Raw genomic sequence first — 25317 nt, 5'->3', positions numbered from 1 at the left:
ATTACCAGAGATACGTTGAATTGATTGCAAATTATTGCACAGATACTATTTAAAACTGAACTGTGCTGCATGATGAAAATCACTGAATTCAATGATGACTGCCTTTAACTGTTCCATTTTGAATTGTGGAACACTGTTTTCCTTAATTAATGGGTCAGTTGCTTTGACGCAATCTTTTTCGTTAAAGCGCTATATATATAAGGTGACTTGACTTGACTGATCCCGCTAATCATCTGAACGCGAATCTGTGGAAGAATCACATCACAAAAAGTCTGATCTCCCGCGTTGATCGCCTGGATGTGATGGCAGATATCATCTCGGTTAGTATGTAACCACTGTTCCCTGTAATTAGGGATACGAGATGCTGCGGTGACGTCAACGTATTGGGAAAACCTCTCGGTGTGGAATGTATAAGCCCTATACCATCCCGAAATCCTATTGGCAAATAGCGCTTGGCACCGACCTACGATGCGTAGCATCGTATATCTGAGTGCCAATGCGCTATTTCACTCAGATTTCATGAATGAAAGAAGAAGAAACGCTACAGGTATGGAAGGGCCGGGCACCGCCGCCTCTCGTTCCCTATTCAGGGGAACCGATGGTACCTACGTACCGAAGAGTTCCTCATAGGGTCACTTCGATGCTGCGGGGTGATGTCACCGATGGGAACCCTATACCATAACGCCTGACGACTGATAGCTGGGATCCTAGAGGAAGCATCTGCTCAAGCGGGAGAGAAACAAGGGAGCCAGGAGCCAGTCTCACATCCAGAATGGTAAAACTTGAAAAAAAAAGTGCTTCGGTGAGAACTCCTGCCACAAGCACGTATCAGTCATAGAAGGATCAATGCAGGACGCCTGTGAAGAAGCAACTGCTCTAGGAGTGGCTCAATCTAAGGCGAGCTGGCGTCCGCGCGCCTCATAGGCTAAGATATTGCTCCACCAACCATGGGACATGCGTTGCTTTGTGACAGCATGGCCTCTATTTTTGTTGTCGAAACAGCAAAAGTAGCTGGTCAGACTCACGCCAGGGGCTGTTCGATTGACATTAAGTCTTGAGCGCTCTGATCAGGGACAAAAGATCAGATTTTCTCATGAACCCGACTCAGCAGGGGGGTAAAGCCTCCAGACCACGTGCTGAAAGTGAAAAGGATTAGAAGTGACCCTGAGGGACTATTAGGCCTCGGGTCTCAGCATACCTTCCAGAGCCTGGTGCAAGTCATGCCTAGGGCGAAACAGAAAGAGCCTGTAAGTCCCCAACTATCTTGAGGGAGGATAAAAGCAACAAGAAGAACTGGTCTTGAAGGTCAGGATTTTATAACGGTATAGTTTCCAAGGGCTCAACACGGATGCCCGTGAACTTGAACACATAGGTTAAATCACATGAAGGAAACTCGCACAGGGCGGAAAGGCATCAGCCGTCGAGGACACTGCCTGTAAAACGACGAGAGACCAGCGGATGACGGCTCCACTGAAGCCCCATCTATATATACATGGTTAGCTGAAATGGCTGGCCACGTAAACGTTCAAGAGTTGCTGGCGTTAATACATCCATCAGGAAACGTTCCTTGAAGGAACCTCCAGTACTGAAGCAATAGGGCAGTAGTAAAAATGGATTCCATATACGATTGCCTACAGCAGGCCTGTAAAACATTGTTCATTTTGACAAGGCATATAAGCGGCTAAAGAAGCGCCCTAGAATTCATTATAGTCCTCGGAGGTTTCACACGAAAGACCCGGGACTATATTAAAGCACTACGCTAAGAGGCCCACGCCCACACGTTTCCCCCCACAGATCTGGCCTGGGTGCCAGAATAATCCTCGGGCTTGCGATAGTAAGTCCTGTCTTGAGGGGAATCTCCCAGGGAGAGCAGCTAGCCAGAACTGCCCCAGATCCGCAAACCCAACGGCTGCTGTGGGGCAACCACTGAGCCACCAGCAGCAAGCTGCTCCACTCTGTCAAGCCGTATCATGGATAACACCGCTGACCTTAGACGCATTAGGGGACAAAAGTTATATAAGCTGGTCCTAGGCCAATCGTGAGCTAACGCATCCAAGCATAGGGGCGATGGAGGGTGTCGGGAGAACCACAGAAGGCAATGTCGTAGTCTTGCCCGATGCGAATAAGCTATACTCTTCGCCTCTCCCAAATATCTGACATTAAAAGGCTCCACAGTTTTGGGGGTGCAAACCATCGTCATGCCCCCTGCTTCTAGAGTTCTGTTTGGATAGCAAATCCGCTCCGAAGTTCAATGTCCTTGGACATGAACCGCTCGGTATCGACAGAAATCGGTTCTGCGAACCAAAGAAATATATTTCTCGCCAGCCTCCACAGGTGGGCAAAAAGCGTATCCTCCTTGAGGATTCAGGTACGACACCATTCCCGCTATGTTGGTCCTGACCTGAGTAGAACATGACGGCCCGGTCAGCATATTCGAGAAATACGTGGAGAGGCAGTAATTCCAACCTGTTATTATGCCAACCCGCGTTGTGCCCTCCGTCCCATACTCCGTGAGTAGGGCGCCTGAACAAACAGCTACCCAACCGGTCCAAAGACGGCTCCGCGTGACAGTCTCCTCGGAAGCACAAATCCCCAGCCCGAACTCCAGTTAGACGGAATTCGGTTTGACACATCACAATGTTTGCATAGACAGAAACAACCCTCCGTGTCACCGAATCGACCCATGTGTAAAAAACAGCGGGGAGAAATGTTCTGGCTTTTCGTTCCACCCATGGAATGGGCGCATCTGAAAGTAAGCCCCAGATGGGATTACAGGGGATGCCGGCTGCCATTAGACTCTAAAAGTCCTGAGGAACAAACTCACCAGCACTGTTGCGACCTACTTTGACGTGACGCACGCATGACGCGAGAGACTGAACATGCGCGGAGAGATCGTGTTGTTGTCATTGTGTTGAGAATCCAAGTCTATTCCCCAGAAAGGTTATCCGTTGGGTGGGAATTAAAACACTCTCCTGGAAATTTGCGCATAAGCCCAGGCTGTTTAGGATGATTCAGCACAAGATCCTGGTTGAGAGTGTGCTGGCTTGAGTCTCTGCGATCTTGTGCAACTCACCAGCCAATCGTCTAAGTAATTCAACACGCGAATGCCCTGGAGCCATTGTGAAATGCCGGGTCAAGCGTTCCCAACGTGGATTCCTGAAGGCTGAATTTGCCGCAGAAGTGTCTGAGGGAACGCCCGACATGGTAGCTTGTCCAATGCTGCTCGAAGCGCCCTTTGCGGTGAGGACAGTCAATGTTTGAGATTGGGGGACTGCAGTGAGAGGGTTGGATGCGCAAAAAAGGTGCCAACAGCACTCCTCTAGTGGAGGGCACAGGTCCCTGGCAAACAGCGAGAGTATCAGGAGCTGCTATTAGGAGCCCGAGAACGAGAGGCAGTAAGCCATCGAGTCTTCAGGTCCAAACCATTTGCGCTGTCGCTGGCGAGCCAGTGGGAAAAGCCTTAGGACAACCAATCTTACGAGGGCGCATAGGTGAAGCTCTTCTTCTCGTGGAGGCAAAACCCGTTGGTCGGGAGAGGAGTTGAACGAGACCGCGCGGGCGCCTGCCTGCCGTTCAATCTCCCTGGCCCTCTCTGGCGTGGATCACTGCGGAAGCGCTGATTGCTGTTTCGCTGCCCTAAATTTATCCCCACCTCGAAGTGACCGCCTCTCCAACACAAACCGTCCCTAGCACGGGCGGCATGAAATAATTTGTCGTTTTCTTTCTTTGCGAGATGTCGCGAGAGGCTCTTCCACCGGAGCACGTGCATATCCACGGTTCGCCATGTCAGAGGGTGGGCGAAATCCGCAGAGCCGCAGCGTTTGTAATGCGCAGCGCCGATTAAGGCGTGTTCCATGACCTCGAAACCTCCTTGGGGGAGGTCCTGGAACAAAAGCAAGGCCCTTACGGGCTCGCGCAGGAGTTACGACTAGTTAGAAAACACTCGTCCAGCGTCGATGAACTTTGGTTCCTCGGCCCTATCTCAACCGCCACATCCCGTCCCAGCTTACCCACCGCACGAGAAACCACGTCCAACAAGCCTCGCTGTATTAGGAGGGGAAACACGCTTATCCCTGTCCCACGAGGAGGAAGAGGGCTGGCAGCAGCAGCAATGAAGTCCTCAGCACTCCGAGGCCGCGGTGTAATAAGAACGTCATCGTCAATACTGTCCACAAACCGAAGGAGATAGCACATCGTATGCCTCCGGGGTGGGCACTGTAAACCCTCATCTGAAGAAACTCTACGGGTTCGACAAAGCTAGTTTTCCTGCACACTCGGGTAGTGGGAGCGAGCAATGTGGAGAAAACCTCAGCGCAGCGCTTTCGTGTCGTCGTAGGTTTGAAGTTGCACATGTTCTCCCCAAGCCATCGCCTCGTGCGGTGCCCCTTCGGCAGCCGCAGAAGTGAACACTGCCGGGGTTGACGCGGGGGCGACCTTAGAAACTACTTCTACCTTCTCGTGAGTGCATACTTTAAGCCGCAGCTATCACAATGGGGGCAAGAAACGAGGGCACTAAGCGCAGTCTGTGTTGATGTAAGCCCAAGCACACTACGCACCGTTCACATGAGTGTCTCCCTTCATGATGAACACTGTACAACTTGGGTTGTAGACAACAGAAATAGAAAAACAAAAAAAGAATGTTTCCTTACCCTTTTTCCGAAAACTCATCGCAAAAAGAGAGAAAACAGTCCGCAAAGAGGAGTTAGCACTGCTCGAAGGACAAAACCTGATTGAGAAGATGCGTCTTGATCTATTCCTAGGGCACATGATGATTCGTCTTTCCTGAAGGAAACAAATGAAATCTGAGCGAATAGCACGAGGCATCTCAGGTAAGACGATGCATACGCATGCGTACGGGTGGTGCCAAGCGCTATTTTGGCCAATAGATTGGCGGATGGTATAGGGCTTCAGGACATTCGTCACACCTGAAGGTGTTCCCATACGTGACGTCACCCGCACCAAATACATCGAGTGTGCCTATAAAGGGAACACCTCGTTCAACAACAAAGACAGACGAAACACAGATCAGGTCACAGAGCGCTAGAGAAGACAGCAGAGGGCACATGACAGCACAGAGCCACAGAAAGTTCCTGAAGGCTCTTAGCCTCCAGTTGCGGCTGGAGCAACTAATAGTTTCTGCAGTGATATTTTTTCAGCGCTGCAGCAAAGCGTTTACAGGACACTGGGTTAGATAACAGGTGAAGGTCAGTTTAACAATCATTAAAGCAAGTGACCAAAAGAAGGAAGAAGAAGAAGAAGAAGAAAAAAGAAGAAAACTATTCAACATAGTTTAAGATGCAAAACACATATGTATCTAACTAAATGCTTTGTCGACTAACAATTGAAAGCTTCCATAACGATTGTAAATGAATCTGTCATGTAGTGAAGCTCTTCACATTGAGGCTGATGATCGCGTGTGTGTGCCTTCATTCTCCAGAAACACAAACAAAAGTGCACCAAAATACTGCGTAAGGCAAATTTATTCAGAGCAAATTTCATACAAACGGTATTCAAAGTGCTGTACATAAAAGAAATACAGCATAATCATCAAATAAGCAACAATAGATGCATAATGGGTGGAGTTAAAACAGAAAAGAAATATAGGAGTAAAAAAATAATTTTAATTTAAATTGTGAAAGTAAAGTAAAAGTAGCATAACATTAAATGTAACCAAATTAACTCCAGGTCCATGAGTAAAGTCACACTTCTGCTGTTGTTTATGCATGTTGTTAAAAATTGGCCAGTATGAATGCATTCTTATACAACTATTATTTTTTTCTGATTATTATCCCATTTCTTTAACCAAATCAGAATCAGAAGTGTAATTTTAGTTCAATTAATATATATCCTTGTAATAATTTTTATTTTAATGCTGTAAATAAAATAAAAACGAACATTTAATGGTGTAATGAAATTACATTTCTTTTTTTATTGGCAGGAGATAAGCAGTTATATATAATATACAAAAGTAGATAGATATAAACACATATTTGATTGTAATGTATTCCTCTCAGTACCTCAGTTATATTCATTTGTCATATAATGGGATTTCCAAACAATGTGTGTTTTGGGTTCTGTCCGCGCTGCCTAAAAACGATTCAAATAAAACCTGGATGACTTTGAATGTCTGGAATATAAAACCTCATAACATCACCATTTCTTCTTCACCGCTTGTACAAAACGTTGATTAAAAATCACATGTAAAAGGGGACATGTTAATCAAGTCATTAAGTTATTTAAAGAATAAGGAATATTCATCATAGGTAACATTCCGAGTAAAAGGTTAAACGGGTTCTATAGAACATTAGGATTCTTGACTCAATTTTAAGCAACACTGTAATGCCAGTAAAGTGCTTCGATGAATGTAAGGAAAATGGTCCTTAAATGATGGCATAGTACTGTAATGGTGTTTATTTAGTTTATTTATTCGTCAGGTAAATAAAGTTTTGTTTACAAGCGGTTTCTAACATTATGAATTAAAACAAACTTAAAAATAAATCCTCCAAAAGATTCTATATTTTCTGAATATTCTCTTTTGTCCTTCTACAACTATAAATTCTCAGAATGCAGAAAAGAGAAAGCAAAAAAGTAATCAGGGGGGGCATAAATAGCAGGTAAACACATTTATGTCCGTAAATTCTAATTGTAAAAGATCCCTTGACGAAAGTACCTTTCCACAGTCGGCTTAAATCCGCCCTCATCTACTTGATTAAAATTTGGAAGTGTTAAAGTCTAGCAACAGCCAATGCACCACAAAAAGGGGAAAATCACACCCAGCTACTATACAATTTTTTAAGATGAAATGTGGATTAATGCGTATGTGCCGTTAAAACTAGAGTTTTTATCCAAATGAATTTTGATATTTGATGTCTGACACTTATAACAGTGTGTACAGTTAGCTACTACGTTGTAAATAAATTGTAAAAAGTAATTAACCAATAATTTATTTTTGATTGTCTGACCCTCAGCTGGGGTCATACTGGGTTGATTACTTTAGTACGATATCTTCTAATTTCTAGGTGAAAATATATGAATTAAATATTTGTTTAGCTATGAATCAATAGCTCACTCTATTTTGTGTTTTAGATCTTTAAAACTGTTATTCTAACTTCAGCAGTTTGATGTAAATTTGTCTGCAAACCGCTGCCCGCAAAATGATTGCCATGATAAGGCTGTGTACACCTCAACCCAAGCTGTGTAAGATTACAGAAAAAACTCTTATTCACAAAACAATCACTTCACATGCACAAAATAACCACTGCAAAACACAATTTCTTTACAGAGCACAGATTCTTATTAGAAGTTATAAAAGTTTTCATGAATGCAAACACAATTCTTCACAGACACACAGATTCTTATTAAAAGTTATAAAAGTTTATTACCCATGTGGCACCTTGATAATGAAAAGACATCAAATTGACATCAAACACTTTATATGGCCATTTGACATCCATACACTGAAAGCTCCTTTCAAACACCAAAATAATGGCACGAAAACTTCAGAACTGTGCCCGCTGGTGCAGGGCTTGGATAAACACAAGCTTTGACCAAGAACTGCGATCAGCTCCCGGGGCCGCATCAGAGCCCGTAACACTGCTGATGTTCCGTGTAAAACCCCTTATTTATTTACAGACCGCACAATGTCTTCAGCGTGTTATGGCTCCGTCCCCGGCCCACCGAGCCAAAGCTTACTCAGAAGCGTCTCTCCATGCTGCTTTGCTAAAGATGTTACGCCTAGTCTACCGTTCAAATACAAAATAAACATCCTGTGGCCGACGAAAAACCAGCTACAAATCTTTCAGCCTTGGCACCATAACTGAACTGTAAGTGTAATTGACTTTATATGTAACAAAGAAGTACTTCAACAACAAAAGCAGGACATAGCAATAAAGCCCAACAATAAACAACAATTAAACCTGGACAAAACATAACCATTTAGCCAACATCACCATGGTAGAACCTCCAAAATCAAGAAACACAAGGTCGTCCAGGCAAATCACGTGGTCCTCGTGACTCCAGTATGCATGGGCTTCGGAAAGTGCTCCTGGTGTGAGTTTGGCATCGTGTGGAGGACGCAAAAAACCGTGTTGGAGTCGTTACTCACCGGCAACGACGTATGCAGTGTAAACAAGGGTAAGGGGTAATGTTCTCTTCAGTCACAGAGAAACATTTCAGGTTTTTCCCCAACACTGACATGTAGATGACTGCTCAATAACTTGCTCGATGAAACTTAATGATTCTATCATTCTCAGTGACTGCTTCTAGGTTGTGTATATAAAAACAAAAATCCAGTGGTAATATTAATTTGGCGAGGTGTTGTGATTGACAGATGCATAATCACACTGAGTCTCCTCTTTACTGAATCTGACTGTAGCTTCACTGAGAGACTCTTCACACTTTTGGAAACTGACAGCAGCGTACAGGAGCCCATCAGAGGGGTTTTTGGGTAACTGAACTGCTGAGTAAAGTGGATTCTGTGAATCAGAGGGGTTTGTGGGTGACTGGACTTCTGAGTAAAGTGGATTCTGTGAATCAGAGGGGTTTGTGGGTTGACTGGACTGTGGAATAGAGAGAATTTGATTCAGGATCGAGGTGCCTGGCGTCTTGAATGTCTTCTTGAGTCTGTAAGAAGTGAAATTTCCAAAACATGAATCACACAGTATCAGCTTAGACATTTCACATATTGAGATGTAGATTACAGTTCTGAAACTCACCGTTTCATGATCCCCTGTCTGTCTTCTGTCTTTTGATGAAATGATGCCTGTGTGAACAAGAGAAACATCTGAGATGCAAAAAAAAAAAGAGATGATTTTAAAGGGATACTTCACCCCAAAATGAAAATTTAGTCATTAATCACTTACCCCCATGTTGTTCCAAACCCGTAAAAGCATTGTTCGACTTCGAAAAACAATTTAAGATATTTTGGATGAAAACCGGGAGGCTTGTGACTGTCCCATTGACTGCCAAGTAAATTATACTGTCAAGGTCCAGAAATGTATGAAAGACATACTTATGCTGTTCTGAAGAGTGTACGCAGTTTGCATTCAGCAGATATTCTATAAAATGACGCTACAGTGATGTGGAGAGACACAAAGGTGACAAATTGTTGAATAAGGTCATAATTTTTTTTTTTTTTCACGTACAAAAGTATTCTCGTCGCTTCATAACATTACGGTTGAATCACAGATGGCAGATGGAGTATTCTGACGATGCTTTTCATACTTTCCTGGACCTTGACACTGTTATTTATTTGGCAGTCTATGAGACAGCCTCAAGTCTCCCTGTTTTCATCCAAAATATCTTAAATTGTGTTTCGAAGACAAACAAAGCTTTTTACGGGTTTAAAACAACATGGGAGTAAGTGATTAATGACAAAATGTTCATTTTGGGGTGGAGTAACCCTTTAACTGCGACTGTATTTTTGACCAGCAGAGGGAGACAAGCTCAGGAAAGAAAGATTTACTAAATGTGCAATAGAGTGTTTGTGTTTTGTCTTGTTTTTTGTGTTTCAGTTTGAATAAGATTAAGGCTATAACCAGAGCCAGCAGGAGCAAACCCACAGAAACAACAGCTATTACAAAAAAACCTGAAATCACACAAAGAGATTTTGACTGAAAAACAAGTTGAGACCATGACATTTATCAAAAAATATCTTTAGAAACATACATACATCTAATGCTAATGTTTGAATAGTTAGATCACTTTCAGCTCAAAACAGAGAAACTTTCAAAATTATTTGGAATCTTACCAGACTTCGCTTTTTGCTGGTCTTTATATATATAAAAAGAGAGTGTGACTTTTTATCTCATAATTTTGAGATACTTTTGTTCTTGCAATTTTGAGTTTATATCTCACAGCTTCCGCAAATTCTATAGTACTGAAACAGCACTGGTCAAGGGTTACTAATGATTGTTAATTGCCTCAGATTCTGGTTATCTTTCAATTTTGATCCTTCTTGATGTCAGTGCCGCTTTTGACGCTGTAGAATCATTTGGTTTTAAATTACTCAGCTAGAAACTGTTTTTGGGGTCTGTGATACTGCACTTAATTGATTTAAGTCCTACCTCTCTGATCGTAAGCAATTTGTGTCTATGGGTGGATTTAGGTCTTAAACTGGTGCTGTGCAATCTGGAGTCCCTCAGGGATCAATTTCGGGCCCCTTGCTTTTTAACAATTATAGCCCCTTTTTTTCCACTTGGTCAGCTTTTGAGATCTCTTGGTCTAAAATTTTACCTTTATGCAGATGATACTCAGATTTACATACACACTAAACCTAATGACACTGTGCCTGTTGATTTTATTTCAATATATATTTTTAGGATAAAAGAATGGATGTCACAACATTTTCTGTCTTAACCATGAAAAAACTGAGGTTATGCTCATTAGTTCACCCCACCAGTTACGTAAAGCTGGATCGGTTACTTTGCCCTTTTAAATAGTTCACTTATGGAGTTTAAACCAAAACTAAAGAATTTAGGGGTGATTTTTGATTCAAGTCTAACTTTTGAGCCACATGTTCAAAACACTGTTAAAACCACCTTTTTTTCATCTTAGAAATATTGCCAGACTACATCCAATGCTGTCCTTTCCTGTTGTTAAGAGGTTGATAAACACTTTTGTGTTTACCAGGATTGATTATTGTAATGCCTTGTTGGCTACCTTAGACAAATTGAGTGCAAAATTCGGCTGCTAGAATCCTTACTAGAACTAAGATGAGAGATCATATTACTCCGGTCTTGGAGTCTTTACATTGGGTCCCTGTTAGTTTTAGAGTTGATTTTAAAATTGTGATGCTTACTTACAAGGCTTTGCATAGGTTGGCACCTCAATATTTGTCTGAGCTTTTAATTCCTTATAATCCAACACGTGACCTTCGCTCATCTGAAACTGGCCTTTCAGCTGTTCCATTAACCCGTTTAAGATTGATGGGCGACAGGCCTTTTTCTTCATTAGCTCAAAAACTGTGGGAATTCTTTACCTATTTGAGATAAGGCAAGCTAAAACTCTTAGCATTTTTAAATCTCGCCTTAAAACTCTTTTTTTTAGGGTAGCTTTTAATTGAACATTTGTATTATTTATTTTTTAAAATTGTTTTATTTTTGTTGTTTTGATTTGTATTTCTTTTCATATTTTTGCTTGTTGTATTATTTTATACAGTGTATTATTTGTTTTTGTTCAGCGCTTTGATATCTACATTTAAAGGCGCTATAGAAAATAAAGTTTATTATTAAGTTTATTATTATTATTCACATTTTTCCTCATCAGAACCCGTGGGGCATATAGAAAGTGTATAATTCACATCATCGGCTCAATTAAAAAAAAAAAGAAAAGAAAGAAAGAAAGAATTTATGATGGACTGGTTCAAAACACATTGGAGACGGATTGTGAGATGCATTCCAGATGTAGATGTCACTTTGCGAAACTGAACAGTTTGTACCTTGTACCAGTTGCACCACTAAAAATAAACCCTTTATAAAAATGATGAGTGGATTATATAGACTATAGCCTAGATAGCACACAAAAAGCGCTCCCTTAAAAATCATTAAAAAGTGTGTGTTTCTTTTATAATCACTAAAAAGCTGTCACTCACTTCAGTTCATTAGGGTCTGTTATTTGTTATAATGAGAGGATTCGCGAGTGTGCAGAGCTCAGCACTAAATAATGCTGTTTGAGCTGTAAGTGGATTGATTAACTGATTGTGTTCAAAATCAACAGATATGTCTGTGACTGGTCACACTGCTCAACGCTGCAAAAACACGTTGAAAATAGAAACCTTTGACACTCTCTGCACACATATGCACTGAAGCGACTGCCAGAAAAAGAGAGAAAAAGCATTCGCCTATATGCTATTATTTTGCAGTTTGTAGAAATCCCTTGCTCACAAATATTTCAATGCAAATAACCAATGCCACGGCAGGCCAGATTACCCAAAATTACCCATAATACCTTACCCAGAATGACTGATGTCTGTTCCAAACAAGTCATAGTTGTCTGGGTTTTGAATTGTAGATGTTGCTAATTTCGTAGTAATTTCTGTCAGTATAGATGGCGGTTTTTATTATAAACATTCAAGGGAGCTGCTAGTTGGAATCCAGACAGACAAGCTATTTGCGAACTTAACGTACTGCTGCACAACTTAACTGAGGATACTAATTAGCCTGTTATTATTGTCATTATATAGTTCTAAAGAAACAAATGACAAATCACAAAGTAATTAAAGTAATTAAAGAAGAACCTAAATGTTAAAATTGCATTGTGTTTGTGTGTGTATATATATATATATATATATATATTAATGGATCTGACTGAGTGGACAATTTGTTAATTCCCCAGGCCCACCCATAAATAGTCAGAATTGCAAGATGTAGATGTGAAATTCCCAGAAAAAAAAAAGTCAAAATTGCAAGATATAAATTCAGAAATCATGAGGGGAAAAAAATGTCTGAATATTGTGATAAAAAGTTGAAATTATCTTTTTATATTTTTATTTTGTGACGGAAATAAGCTTCCATATATGGAATCATTTTTGACTCTTTATTTAAATAATTTCTCTTACACACACACACACACACACACACACACACACACACACACACACACACACACACACACACACACACACACACACACACAGTAACCAGATGTCAAACAGCTTCACTGTAATAAAGAGGATATTAACCGTGTTGATGCTATAAAATTAACCAGTTATGAAACAAATTCAAGATCAGCTGTAAATCATCTCTACAGAAGACAATAGTACCATTATTCAGATCAGTTGAGTTCAATAAGTGTTATTGAGAACAACTTTTTGAAACTATCTTTATCGTTATCTTTATAGTTATCATCCTTGCTGTGAATGGGGCTTTAATGTTGTACATTAGTCAGTTCTGTAAGCTCTTATGAAGCTGCATGACCCTGTGTGAGGAACCATTTAATATAACATTTTAAAAAAAGCATCTTTTGTGCTCCACAATAAATAAATAAATTAATTAATTAAGGCATGTTACTTTAACAGTTCACCCAAACAATTATCACACTGTTAGGAAGAAAAAGAAAACAGAAAAGGTGTTGTAATGTTCTGCTATGTTAAGTTTACAGACATTTTCTTTAACCTTCAAACATACCATAATGCAAAATTCAGGTAAAACACCTGTTAAAAAAATCAGTGGATTCTTCTATCACATTCTTTCTAATCAAGCACACCTGAACAAGCTCAGTGTCTTCAGGATTATAAGGTTACAGGAAGATGATTTGAGCTGAACTCTGCAGGACAGCTGCTCGGGGACCAAACATTTATGTGTTCATCTGAAGGAAGACCATTTTGAATTCTTGGTGAATGATTCGCTTAGTGAAAGTCTTTTACCTCTGGTCAGATGTAGCTGAACTTCAGTGAATATGAAGGACCCAGAGCTCTCCTCTGCACACCAGTATTTCCCAGAATCCTCTGCTCTCAGATCGCTGATCTTCACAGTAAAGACTCCAGCAGAGGGTTCTTCAGTCAGAGAGAATCTGCCGTTTATTCTGTTATTTGATGAAACACAAACTCCGTCTCTGATGCAGATACTGGGCTGATCTCCTCTGCAGAAAAACCTCTGTGTTTGATTCCTGATGTGTTTACAGCTGATGGACGCCGATCCTCCGACAGACGCTTCATGAATGACCGCTGAAGAGCACAACATTAAATATGATGAGTTTGATAACAGAATGAGCAGAAACACTGAGATTCTTCTCAAATAAACATCCTCACCGTCCTTCATGATGATCACGAGCTCAAGGGGAAGGTAAAAACACGTCTCTCACTGCACACCAGTATTTCCCAGCATTCTCTTCTGCTCTCAGCTCAGTCATGTTCACAGTGAAGAGATTGAGTTCAGTGTCGTCCTTTACTGAAATCCTTGGTTTTATAACATGATCTTCATCTGACCGAATGATATTTTGAGCATCTTTAGTGAAACACTTCCCCTTGCACAGATACTTTACTACTTTACTCAAACACTTTCCACTGTGCAGACACATTTCTTCTGTGTGTTTTTCATCATAAGGGCATTTGATCTCGACTGAATCTCCTTCACGTCCGATCACTGGAGGCACTGATAGTCAGAGAGAATAGAGATGTATTTATACACTGAAATACATGCATCTGTTATTGAACTGCATGGTTTGTGGTGTCTGTACATACTGGGTTAAAGTCAGCTGATGTTTATTGGTGAGAGAAACAGAAGTCAGATGCTCGTGTCTGGTTTCTGCTCCACACCAGTAAACTCCAGCATCTCTCAGGCTCACATTACTGATGCTCGCTGTATAAACTCCTGCTGTACTGTCAGAAAACTCAAAGCGCTGCTTCTCTGATGAACTGATGCTCTGACAGATCTTCTTCTCGTTCTCTTTACAGATGTGTTTGATGAGCTGCTTGTTTCTCAGGGTAATTACAGCTGAGTTTCACACTTTCACCAATAACAGCAACTGATTCACTTGATTCACGAAAATTATCACCTATACACAAAAATAATTAAAAATATATCAATAACTTTATTTCCCCTCATTTTAACTGCTAGAAAGTGTCCAAAAACAATCAAAAATAGAGCGTTTTACTGGCCAACATGGAGAAATTGAGTGTCCTTCACTGAATTTCATGATTTTCAGTTCTCTCTCTGAATCTCTCTCAGAAACAGGCTGTTTTTAAGGGGTGTCTCCTTTAAGGTTTCTCAGGAATCAGCCGCTGTTATGATTGGCTAACATCATTGCACAGGAAATGGTATCAACTTCCCCTTGCTATTGCATGTTTTGAGTGTTTTGACAGCACAATCAAAATAAAATGGTAATTTCCAGACAAAGCATTATGAAATCATTTACTTGTGGATTGTGGTTCAGCTGCAGTCAGATCTAGTACAGCTTTATCTTTCATCAAATGTTTCTTTGTGAACTCTCCATGACACTGTGCCTCGATTACAAAACAAAACACTCCGATCATGATCCGGTATACCTTTAAAAATAAACTAATCCACTTGTTCCTCGAGGCAATTTTGATTTCTCATGTCATGACCCTTTAACTTGAAGTGTCTCCTCTGATAACAGCCAGGGTTGCCAGATCTGCGTGCCAAATACAGCCCAATGTAGTGCAATGATTATATTCTAAATATAAAAACTCAAAATATGTTGTTTCCATGCCTAAAATACACACTTTATAGTAGGGCTGGGCAATATAAAAATTATCAACTATATAGTGTTTCATATCGTTATGTATTGATAATTATTGAAATTTTATAACCGCTTTTAAAACCAATAGCAATTAAAAAAAAAAAACTTTACATTTTACCTCTGTATTTTTAATTTACCCAATTTATTAAGACAAACAACAAATGTCTTGGTTTCAGTTTTAACCTAATCAAGATCTTCTCCGCATTGAGCTTCTGTATTTCTCTAATATTTTGAATTAATAACGCAGCAGCAGCATCTCGTGGGTTCAACTGGATAGACACACAGACACACACAACATTCAGTTGCACCGCTTTTGCATTCAAATACAAATTTTTATTTTAAATTCGACCAATATTATTTTTTTTTTTGTATTCACAATCTACTCATCACAGGCAGGCACAGCACTCATTTCAGCATGTGTTTGTGTGTGCTCTCTGTGCCTGTACCGTGCACTATATCGAACATTTTTTCTATCGTTATTGATGAAGGTGTACAGTAGATAAATACAGATACTGTTTTATCATCCAGGCTTATTTTATACTCTGTTACGCACACTGGCTTCTTCCCAGTGACCTGCCTTAAATCTAGCACAGTTCTATCACAGGTAGAATACAAAATTCTTCAATACAAGCATTTCAAATATTGCATGTCAGTTGTATTTCATGCAATATTTGAAACCTTCAACCCACAGGGAAAAAATTAACCAGTGTAAAATTAGCCAAATTCTGTGAGAAAAACATGCACCCAGCAGAAGCTGCAGGAGTCAGATTTGACTGATCAGGGTTCGAGAGTAAGCAGAGATGACTGACAGATCAGGAAGCATTTGATGCTCAACAGATCCTGAGCTCACTGACAAATATCTTGTAAAATGCGCTCATCTTTACACAGAGTGTGTGTGATCGTAAAATCAAATGTGAAAGTGAACAGCGAGTGCTCTTTCAAAAGCCATTTCAATAACCCACATATTGAAAGCAGCTCCCTGATGCGTGAAAATTATATGCAATATTATAAAGTTTGCAGGACTGGATGCAGAAATCGTAGGATCAGGCAGTAATGGTCAGAAGTTCAGTGTGAGCGGGGGATAGCGGGATCACCCTCGCAGGGCTCTAGCTGGGACTATCAGAAAGCTTATAATTAGTTTTTATCAGCATGGTCTCATGATGATCTGAGCCATGGTGAAAATCAGACAAACTGTCTAGGAAAGATTTGAAAAATAGGTTTTGGTCAATTAAAATAGGCAGAAAGGTTTTTTTTGTTTTATATATCTCTCAGTGCAATCAGTTCTTGGTGTTAGATGGATCGAGTTACAGACTCCAGATTGACTGGTTAATGTTGAGACTGTCCTTTATCTGTGACAAATTTCACAACTTCTCTGCAGGCAGCTCTGTCAGAGTCTCGTAAGCGAAAGAAGAACAAGAACACTAACAATAACAGTAGGTGCCTACACACCTTGAAATAATAATAATAAAAAAATACCTTGACTGATCTTCAGCTTGATCTCAGTGAACAGATGATCATCAGCGATATTCACTCCACATCTGTACGTAGCTTCATCAGCTGCAGTTAAATCACTGATAAAAACCTTCAAAACTCCTGCACTGGTATCATCAAACACGTGAACTTTATCATGAGGGATCCACTGATTCTGTTCATCAACAGAAATCTTCTGTGATGAATCTTTCTCAATAAATTTCTTGTTTTCTTTGAATTCTTCTGGAAATTCACACGTGATGAAGACTGATTTACTGATGTAGGCCTCAACCTGGACAGAAGTTATCTGACCTGCAAGACAAGATTTATTACATTATTAACAGTCAGGAGAGATTTACATTTCTTATTTAGAGAATTTATAAGGATTTTTCTTCCATTAAAATGAATCTAAACTCACGAAGAACTTTCAGCTCAATCTCTTTAATGAAGGTTATGTGAGTATTTGATTTTTTTGAAGGTGGTTTATCTGCTCTGTCTCTCTCCACTCCACATAAATAAACTCCATCATCTGCTGCAGAAATGTTTCTGATGGTCACAGTAAAGTGATCTTTCTGACCGTCAGACAGGATGAACTTCTCTTCAGATGATTGTGATGATTGAGAGCTGTTCAGCACAAGCACAGCATCTCCGTGCACTCTGTACAAGACTTTGGTGTGTGTTTTAAACCCATGTTCATATTCACAACTGAAAGTGATTGTTTGACCAATATATGCAGATCTGATAACAGACGTCCCACAAGAAGAAGAGTCTGAAAATGATTTCAATAAATCATTATGACATGCACTAAAATCTTAAAATGTTATCAGTATTATTAAAGGTGCACTAGGAAACTTTGGTCTCTATCACCATCTCTGTGTGACAGATACAGTTTCATGTTACTTGCAGTTTATTTTTAACATTCTTGTTTTTAGATATATTTATGGTTCTCTGTGATCAGAGCAGGGGGCTGCTTCATAAAACAAGTTTACCAAATAAGTCAGGCTTATTTCAGTTAGTCTGACTTATTGTTACTTGATTTGGTTTAAAAAGGAAATTTACCTGACTGTGGCAACTTATGCTGGGAAACTAACCTGGGGTGCATTTCCCAAAACCATAGTTGCTAACCTGTTAACAACTTAGTTGGTTGGCAATGGGAAACTGCATTGCAACCAACAAAGTTGCTAACTTAGTTAGCAACTATGGTTTTGGGAAACACACCCCTGGTCCGGAGCAGGCTAAGCTGAGTTCCTCTAACACTGACCAATAGGAACGCATTGATATTACGGCACTGATAAAATAAATAGTTGTTTAGTCCTAGGCTACAACCGACTGTATTTAATGTATCATGCCCAAAATTTAATCACCATCCCCCCTCCCCCAAGATATATGAAAACATTTTGACATAGTTGCTACTTGCACATTCAGTTGATCAGCAGTTTCTAGCCGTGCAGCCTTTCTCTCGGGTTTATGACAGCTGTACCTTTTATGGTTATTAGTAGTACATTAAACATTACAATCTAAAATTGCTCTTTACTGCATTAAATAATTAAATGTTAAATTCACTGCATTAAAAATAAAATAAAATAGAAAACAGACTATTTTAACTGATAAGAGGAATACACATTAACTCATTTAAGATCGTAATTAGGGCAGTATTAGCTTACATTTGATTTACAGCTATCATAAAAAAATGCACTTGTATGTTGAATTAACCGTCACATTTAATGTCCAACAACAAATATTTGAGCAAAATGTATATTTACTCAGGATTATTGCACTTATTCTATTGTGCTCTGTCTGTTTAGCACGCAGCAGCACTCGTTCACTCGTGTAAGACTTGTTTTGTTAGGTTATTTCAAGTCAGGTTTTGGACTTTAAGCCCTGCTTTTCTTAGCATCTTTTATGAAACAGCCCTCAGATCTGTCAGACAAATGTACATCCTGCAAGGCATATATCCAAAAAAACATCATCTGAACACGTAAGATTGTAGGACTGACATGAATGATGTAAAGCTGACCTTCTCCCAATATAATCTGACTCAACAGCTCAAATTATGAATCATTATTGTAAGCTACTGTTGTGAATCATGACTTATGTAGCTACTTGCACAATCACCAAGTTTTGTTCATTTTTATTAAAAGTCTTCTGTAGTGCACCTTTAAATAGTGCTATAGTAAAAATAATTACTGTAGTGAGAATCTTACGTACTTTTGTTCACCCTTAAATCAACATCACGACTCCATTTCTGATTGTTTCCACATGTGTATCTCCCATCATCCTCTCTGCTGAGGTTCCTGATAAACACTGTGAAGAATCTGCTGTTTCCATCATCATACAGAGTGTATCTCTCATTATAAACCCAGCGGCGCAGAAGCTCAGTACTGATGCCAGGTTTACAGTCTCTGTTTCTGCAGAAATACTTTCCTTTAAGCTGATCATTAGACTCTCTCTGGTTTGAGTTCATGCACTTGAACATTACACTCCCTCCAGAGCAGCCAATCACTTTAAAACAGAGAACCTGACCTGACAAACACAAGATCATTTGCTCTGGGTTATTACATAAATAATCAGTCTGGACCATATAATATAAAATATTATTTGACCAGTAAAGAACTGACCTGAGATCAGACAGAGAGTGATGAAGATGATGGTGATGGTGGCGGCGGCCGTCATTCTGGTTCAGATATTGAGAGAAAAACCCGATCAGATCACAATCCAGCGAGAGCAAGAGCTGATGAAATGAACCTTGAATGCCCTGATAAAGATGCACAGTGTGATCTAAGAGATTAGCAGGCTCTTCTGGTATGTCAACTTTTGTATCTATTACAATCTATTTGAGGATCACACATCCTTTGACTTCTGCTTTCAGAGAAAACCCCCACAACCTCACAACCATGATCTTGAGACACTTTGAGGGTTTAGTGCACTGCAGAAGCATTTCTGATGTTCCTGTTCACCTTAAGTTTTTTTTTTTTTTTTTTTTGGTAATAAGCGAGGCTTCACATTTATTAGCCATTATTAATAAATGACTGAAAGAACAACAAAATGCAGTAAATGGTAAAAATGTTTGTGGTACAAATCAGCGTGTTTATGATTCTGATAATAAGATAAACTGATTTGCAGCATAAAGGACTGTCTGTTTTTGTACAGATATAATAACTGGAAGCGACTGAGACAATAGTAAGTCTCAAACACAAGCTACAAATGGACAAGATGGACAGAGCCGTGTAATGGTGATTTGCTGCCCTCTGCTGTAATTCAGCACTCACTACAACAGGTTTCTATTGACAGCCCTTCAAACTCTTCATTTCATAAGATATCATTAATGTTTAATTAATCAAGCTAATTTCTGACCCTTCAAGAGTTACTGACAGCCGATGCAGAATCTCAGCTAACATCCCCAAATCTGTTGAAGTCTTCACCAGTTTTCTTCATATAATAATTTCAAGAAGAATTAAAAAGAGACGAGCCGAGCAAAAACACAAGAAATCCAGCCACAGCCTTTTACAGCGTATAATTTCCTAGAAAAAAAAAACAAAATAAATAAAACCCTGTGATGGTTTCAAGTCTTATCTCTATTAAAGACTATATGTGACCCTGGAGCACAAAACCAGTCAAAAGGGTCAAATTATTATTATTATTATTATTAATTGAGATTTTGAATAAATAAGCTTTCCATTAATGTTTTGCTGAGATTCAACTATTTGAAAATCTGGAGTCTGACGGTGCAATAAAAACGAAACATTGAGAAAATCATCTGTAAAGTTGTCCAGATGAAGTTCTAAGCAATGCATATTACTGATCAAAAATTAAGTTTTGATATATTTACAGTATGAAATTTACAAAATATCTCAAAGGAACATGATCTTTAATTAATATTCTAATGATTTTTGGTATAAAAGAAAAATCTATAATTTTGACCCATACAATGTATCGTTGGCTATTGCTACAAATATATCTGTGCTTATGATTGCTTTTGTGCTCTAAGGTCACTATTGTTAAGACACAAAGAAATTCCACCATGTAACTATCTATGAAATACAACTTTATTATTCTGTTCTCTGTGAAATGATATTGTTTGTTGCTTTTTTGGTATTATTTTTGGTGATGGATAATGAATGTGTTTTATAAACACAGTTACAGGAGTGAGGAAAAAGTAACATAAGTTATCAAGGGTCAAGAATCCAACTAAAACAAGCCCATCACTAACGTCATCATCTAAACCTCTCTCAATACGATCTCCTGTAATCGTCTGACAGAATTAAAGTCAGTCTGGTTAGTGATGTCTGAAGCTGCTGATGCTGTTTGTGGAGTTGTTTAATCATCCTCTGCTTTTATTTCAGTTGATTTCATGTAAAGCTGTGGCCCGAGGTCAGTTAACAGCAGCTGTCCATCACTAACACTCAATCAGCACTTAATTAATCACTTAATTGTCCAGTGAACCACAACACTAGACACAAGACCAGAAGAAGAATAGTACAAGGAAAAAGAGCAAGAGAAAGAGAGACAAGAGCAAGGAAAGATAGTTTGGGAGAGTTTTGAAACAAACAGTCCGATGGATGAAAGAACAACACGAGCTCTGTGTATACCACAAAACAAATGTCCAACAAACACAGAAAACAACTTATGTATATGAAGAAATGACTCTACAAAGAAGAAATACATCAGACATAATGCTGTCATTCTCATATGAAAGAATCCGAGAAGAATGTTTAATCAGAACACAATCAGGTGAGCACTTTTAATAAAACTATTGCACTTTTCTCCTAAATGCTTACATTATCTCAGTTATTTAAAAATCAGCTACAGAAAACCAGCAAAGAACATTTACATTACCAAAGTACATGACTTCAGTGTAGCGTGAGTATTATGCAGTTTAAAACACTCCCATTATAATAAGTGAAGCTATCTACACTGTATAATGAATAAATAGCTTTACACTGCACATGTCTGCAGTGTGTTAAAGCTCCAACACAGTCACCAGCTGATCGCATCCATCTAGTCAAGGCTTGTATTTATATCTGAGCCACTGAAGGAAAGGCATTCACTTCCAGCCTTCATTAGCAAATACATATCACTTATAAATGATTGTGTACAAAGTTAATCTTACACAGCAAAAAATCCAGAGTGAAATCAACTCTGCTGGGAGTACATGTGAGACCACACTCAAGAGTGTGAAAGTGTTAAAATAGGAGTGTTAAATTAACACTGAAGCAGAGTTAAAGTTAATGAGATAATTAAGTGACTGAGTGATGATTGACCATTATTGACGAGACCTGATGTTAACGAACAGAATCAACAAAGACAAAAATCAAAAATATTTATGTCACCATTATAGTGGTCAGTGTTTGCTTTAGTTGGGCTCTTGACTCTTACGTTTTTGAAGTTAGATTTGGTTGTTATAACTCAGTTGTAATAGAGAGACGAACAAAAATAAAAACATGATTATGTGATATTAATTATGTTTTTACATAATTATTTGACCTGAATCACCAAACTTATTTAAAGCCTAAAACATAAAGGAAATTACTAAGACAATTCAGGTAATAATTTATTCATGCCACAGTGCATCATGGGAGCCATGGATGAATTTTGATAGGTGGCACCCAGAATGTACTGCAACACAAGTCTCCTGCAAAATACTTTTTTGATTGTCACCGTCGTTGAGGTTCACAGGTTGATTCTTGATGTTTGCATGTCTAAATGAAAGACTATTTTGAAAGATTTTTGAACAAACAACTTTTAAGAAATTCCGTAGTTTGTGTTTAAAGTTTTGGTAATCCTATGCTGAAGAATCATTCCTCCGCAATAATCAACAATGAAAGTTTAACTCAGTGATTCAGGAAAACCAATATTTTTTGTTTGCCCGTCTGTTTTATAACTCCATTATAACAGCCAGCAAAATCTGACTTTAAAATATTAAGGGTCAAGAGCCCAACTAAAGCAAACATTGGCCACTATAATGGTGACATTAAAATAGTGAATTTTCGTCTTTGTTGATTCTGCTCGTTAACATCAGGTCTCGTCAATAATGGTCAATCATCACTCAATTAATCACTTAATTATTCTCATTAACTTTAACTCTGCTTCAGTGTTAATTTAACACTCCTATTTTAACACTTTCACACTCTTGAGTGTGGTCTCACATGTACTCCCAGCAGAGTTAATTTCACTCTTTTTTGCTGTGTAGCTATTTAGATTAATGTGGTTTGGTTATTTTTAAATGTGCTTCAAAAAACATTTGCATTCTCAGAATATTGACTTTCATAATAATTATGGAAACACTGTAATGTGCAGTGAATTGATAATAATTGATATTTGTGTGTTTTCTCCCTGTTTGTCAGGAGGAAGTAGATGGCTGGGGACACTGAGTCTCATTTGTGTTCTTCTGCTGTTCTTCATCATCGAAGCAGAGAAAGACCTGCTGAGTTACAAGAACACAGTTGAGGAGTTAATAAAACTATCAACAACTTACAGGACCGTTACACCGATCTAATTACTGAAAGAGATCAACTGCAGAACAAGTTCAATTCTTTTGAGTCGGAAGAATCTGGAGCTGGAGACCAGAATCAAAGATCTCACTGATGACCAGTTACAGAGAAACTTTGACTCTTTGAATCAGAAGAATCTGGAGTTAGAAAACAAAGTCATATCTCTGATTGATTATTTAAAGAAAGCTTAATTAAACAAAGTTTTTGTGTGTTTCCCCCTACATCTATCCATCTATCCATTTCCTTTCATACAGTCTAAAAAAAGAGATCCAAAGAATATCAGATCCAAAGATATAAGATTGTGTTGATCTGGTCATTATCAACAGTGAACAGAGGTGTACAGTATTTGAGTAAATTTAATTAGTTACTGTATTAACTATCTTTTTGGATACTTTGTACTTTGAGCATCAAAAATATTAGCAACTTTTCAAGTGGTCATATGAAAATAGTAGCGTCCTTTATTAACGTCGACATGGAAGAGTAAGCTCTGTGAAGCAGTCTTACAGGAGAAACAACACACGTCCCCACTGAATGTGCTTTATTACACTTGCTCAACATAAGTCTATTGTCACTGTAATATTACTTGGTTCAGAATAGAGGATACCGACCATGATGCCAAGACGCCAGAATGTTGCTATGGTTACCACAGTGTCAATCACAGCAGTTTCAGGAGCGAGTTGTGTTTTGTATCTGCTCCTGGTCCTCATGTGATTCTGCTGGTCATCAGGCTGGATGTGAAACTCACAGAAGAAGAGAGGAACACTGTTATGGGGGATTCAGAACAGCTTTGGAGCAGAAGCTTTGTTTTCTACACCCTTCATCCTCTTCACTCACGCTGATCATCTGAACACTGAATCTGTGGAGATCACATTAGATGAAGTTCCTGATCTCCAGCGTCTCTGATCGGTCTTCGTCTGGTGTGATGGAAGATATCACTCGTTCAACAACAGAGACAGACGAAACACAGATCAGGTCACAGAGCTGCTAAAGAAGACAGCAGAGTGTTATATTACAGAGCAGTTCAGTTTGGCGTGGAGAGTTCCTGAAGGCTTTTTTTCCAGTTGGGCTGGAGCATTAATAATTTCTGCAGTGATAGTTTTAGCAGCTGCAGCAGTTACAGGACACGGTTAGATTACAGGTGAAGGTCGGTTAACAATCTTAAAGCAAGTGACAAGAAGAAGAAGATTCATGTAGTTTGGATCCAAAATAATTAAGATTGTCTAACTAAATGCTTGTCGACTAAGAATTGAAAGCTTACCATAACCTTTAATGCTAGCTGTGTGTCCAGTCAAACTTTATTGTAAATGAATCTGTCATGTAGTGAAGCTCTTCACAAAATGCTTGTCGACTAAGAATTGAAAGCTTACCATAACCACTAACAAAAGTGCACAAAATACTGGGTAAGGCAAATTTATTCATAGCAAATTTCATACACAAAGGTATTCAAAGTGTTTTAAGTAAAAGGAATTATCATAATCAAAATAGATTCATAATCACTAAAAACAGAAAATAAAAATGATTAAAATAATAATAATAATAAAAAATATTTAAAATAAATTAAATTTTAAAATGTAAAATAAAGTAAAAAGAGCATACAGAAATGTAAGCATTACAGGTCCTTGTGTAAATCACACTTCTGCTGTTGTTTATCTGTGCATTTAAAAAAAAGACCATTATGAATGCATGCTTATCTAAAATACAAGCTTTATTTTTCTGATTATTATCCTAGTTCTTTAACCTATAAATCATAATCAGAGGTGTAATATGTAATATTTTTTTTTTTTATTATTATTTATAATAAGAGGTTTATTTTGTAATATATATATTCCCATGAAAAAAAAAAAATGAACTCAGTCGCACAAATTTAACAGGCCTCTCAAAATTGCTTCACATTCTTTTTTGATTGTTTTTCAAAAGATTCTTTTCGCTAATAGTGGAGTCGAATGCATTGGGCAACCGATGTCGGCGTACGCTTCGCAGTTTTTCGTTTGGTGTTTTGACACAAACTTCACGTGGGGGCGGGCTTAACAGTGATCTACTCTAATTGGATAGTGAGCTTTTGATGGACAGGTGCTCTCTGACCGGGAAGTACAGACGTCACTCGGTGGCGCGCACTGCAAAATCATTGGGACAGGTGCTCTCTGACCGGGAAGTACAG

At 38.9% G+C, this 25317-nt stretch overlaps 2 protein-coding genes across 2 annotated transcripts in view; both read right to left on the bottom strand.

Annotated features, from left to right (window-relative positions):
• LOC109092186 (transmembrane channel-like protein 7) overlaps window positions 1-13848 on the bottom strand; it is a 63912-nt gene extending 50064 nt beyond the window's left edge. Inside the window, exons 1-5 of the mRNA XM_042716039.1 lie at window positions 13801-13848; window positions 13591-13663; window positions 13364-13492; window positions 8715-8782; window positions 8422-8558 (exon numbers count right to left, since the gene is read on the bottom strand). Of these exons, the coding sequence (XP_042571973.1) occupies window positions 8422-8558; window positions 8715-8782; window positions 13364-13492; window positions 13591-13663; window positions 13801-13848 (455 nt within the window). The remainder of the gene's footprint in view (window positions 1-8421; window positions 8559-8714; window positions 8783-13363; window positions 13493-13590; window positions 13664-13800) is intronic.
• Window positions 13849-14187: 339 nt separating this feature from the next.
• Window positions 14188-19890, bottom strand: LOC122135944 (polymeric immunoglobulin receptor-like). Its single transcript, XM_042717195.1, has 5 exons — window positions 19287-19890; window positions 18877-19191; window positions 17087-17437; window positions 16675-16980; window positions 14188-14493 (listed from the first exon to the last, which is right to left on the bottom strand). The coding sequence occupies exons 1-5, from the start codon at window positions 19339-19341 to the stop codon at window positions 14387-14389; spliced, it is 1134 nt and encodes a 377-aa protein (XP_042573129.1). The 5' UTR covers window positions 19342-19890; the 3' UTR covers window positions 14188-14386.
• Between the last annotated feature and the right edge of the window lie 5427 nt (window positions 19891-25317).

This window comes from Cyprinus carpio, chromosome B1, assembly GCF_018340385.1.
Source record: "Cyprinus carpio isolate SPL01 chromosome B1, ASM1834038v1, whole genome shotgun sequence".
In the NCBI taxonomy this organism is placed as follows: Eukaryota; Metazoa; Chordata; class Actinopteri; order Cypriniformes; family Cyprinidae; genus Cyprinus; species Cyprinus carpio.
This window is presented reverse-complemented; position numbering and strand designations above follow the sequence as displayed.

Excerpts from the sequence above, each read along its gene's own strand:
- LOC122135944 (XM_042717195.1), bottom strand. The coding sequence starts at position 19,341 with ATGACGGCCGCCGCCACCATCACCATCATCTTCATCACTCTCTGTCTG. Across the intron at positions 17,438-18,876 it reads TGATTTAAGGGTGAACAAAA|ACTCTTCTTCTTGTGGGACG; the intron begins GTACGTAAGATT and ends AATCATTTTCAG. Across the intron at positions 14,494-16,674 it reads CAAGCTGAAGATCAGTCAAG|GTGATAATTTTCGTGAATCA; the intron begins GTATTTTTTTAT and ends TTTTGTGTATAG.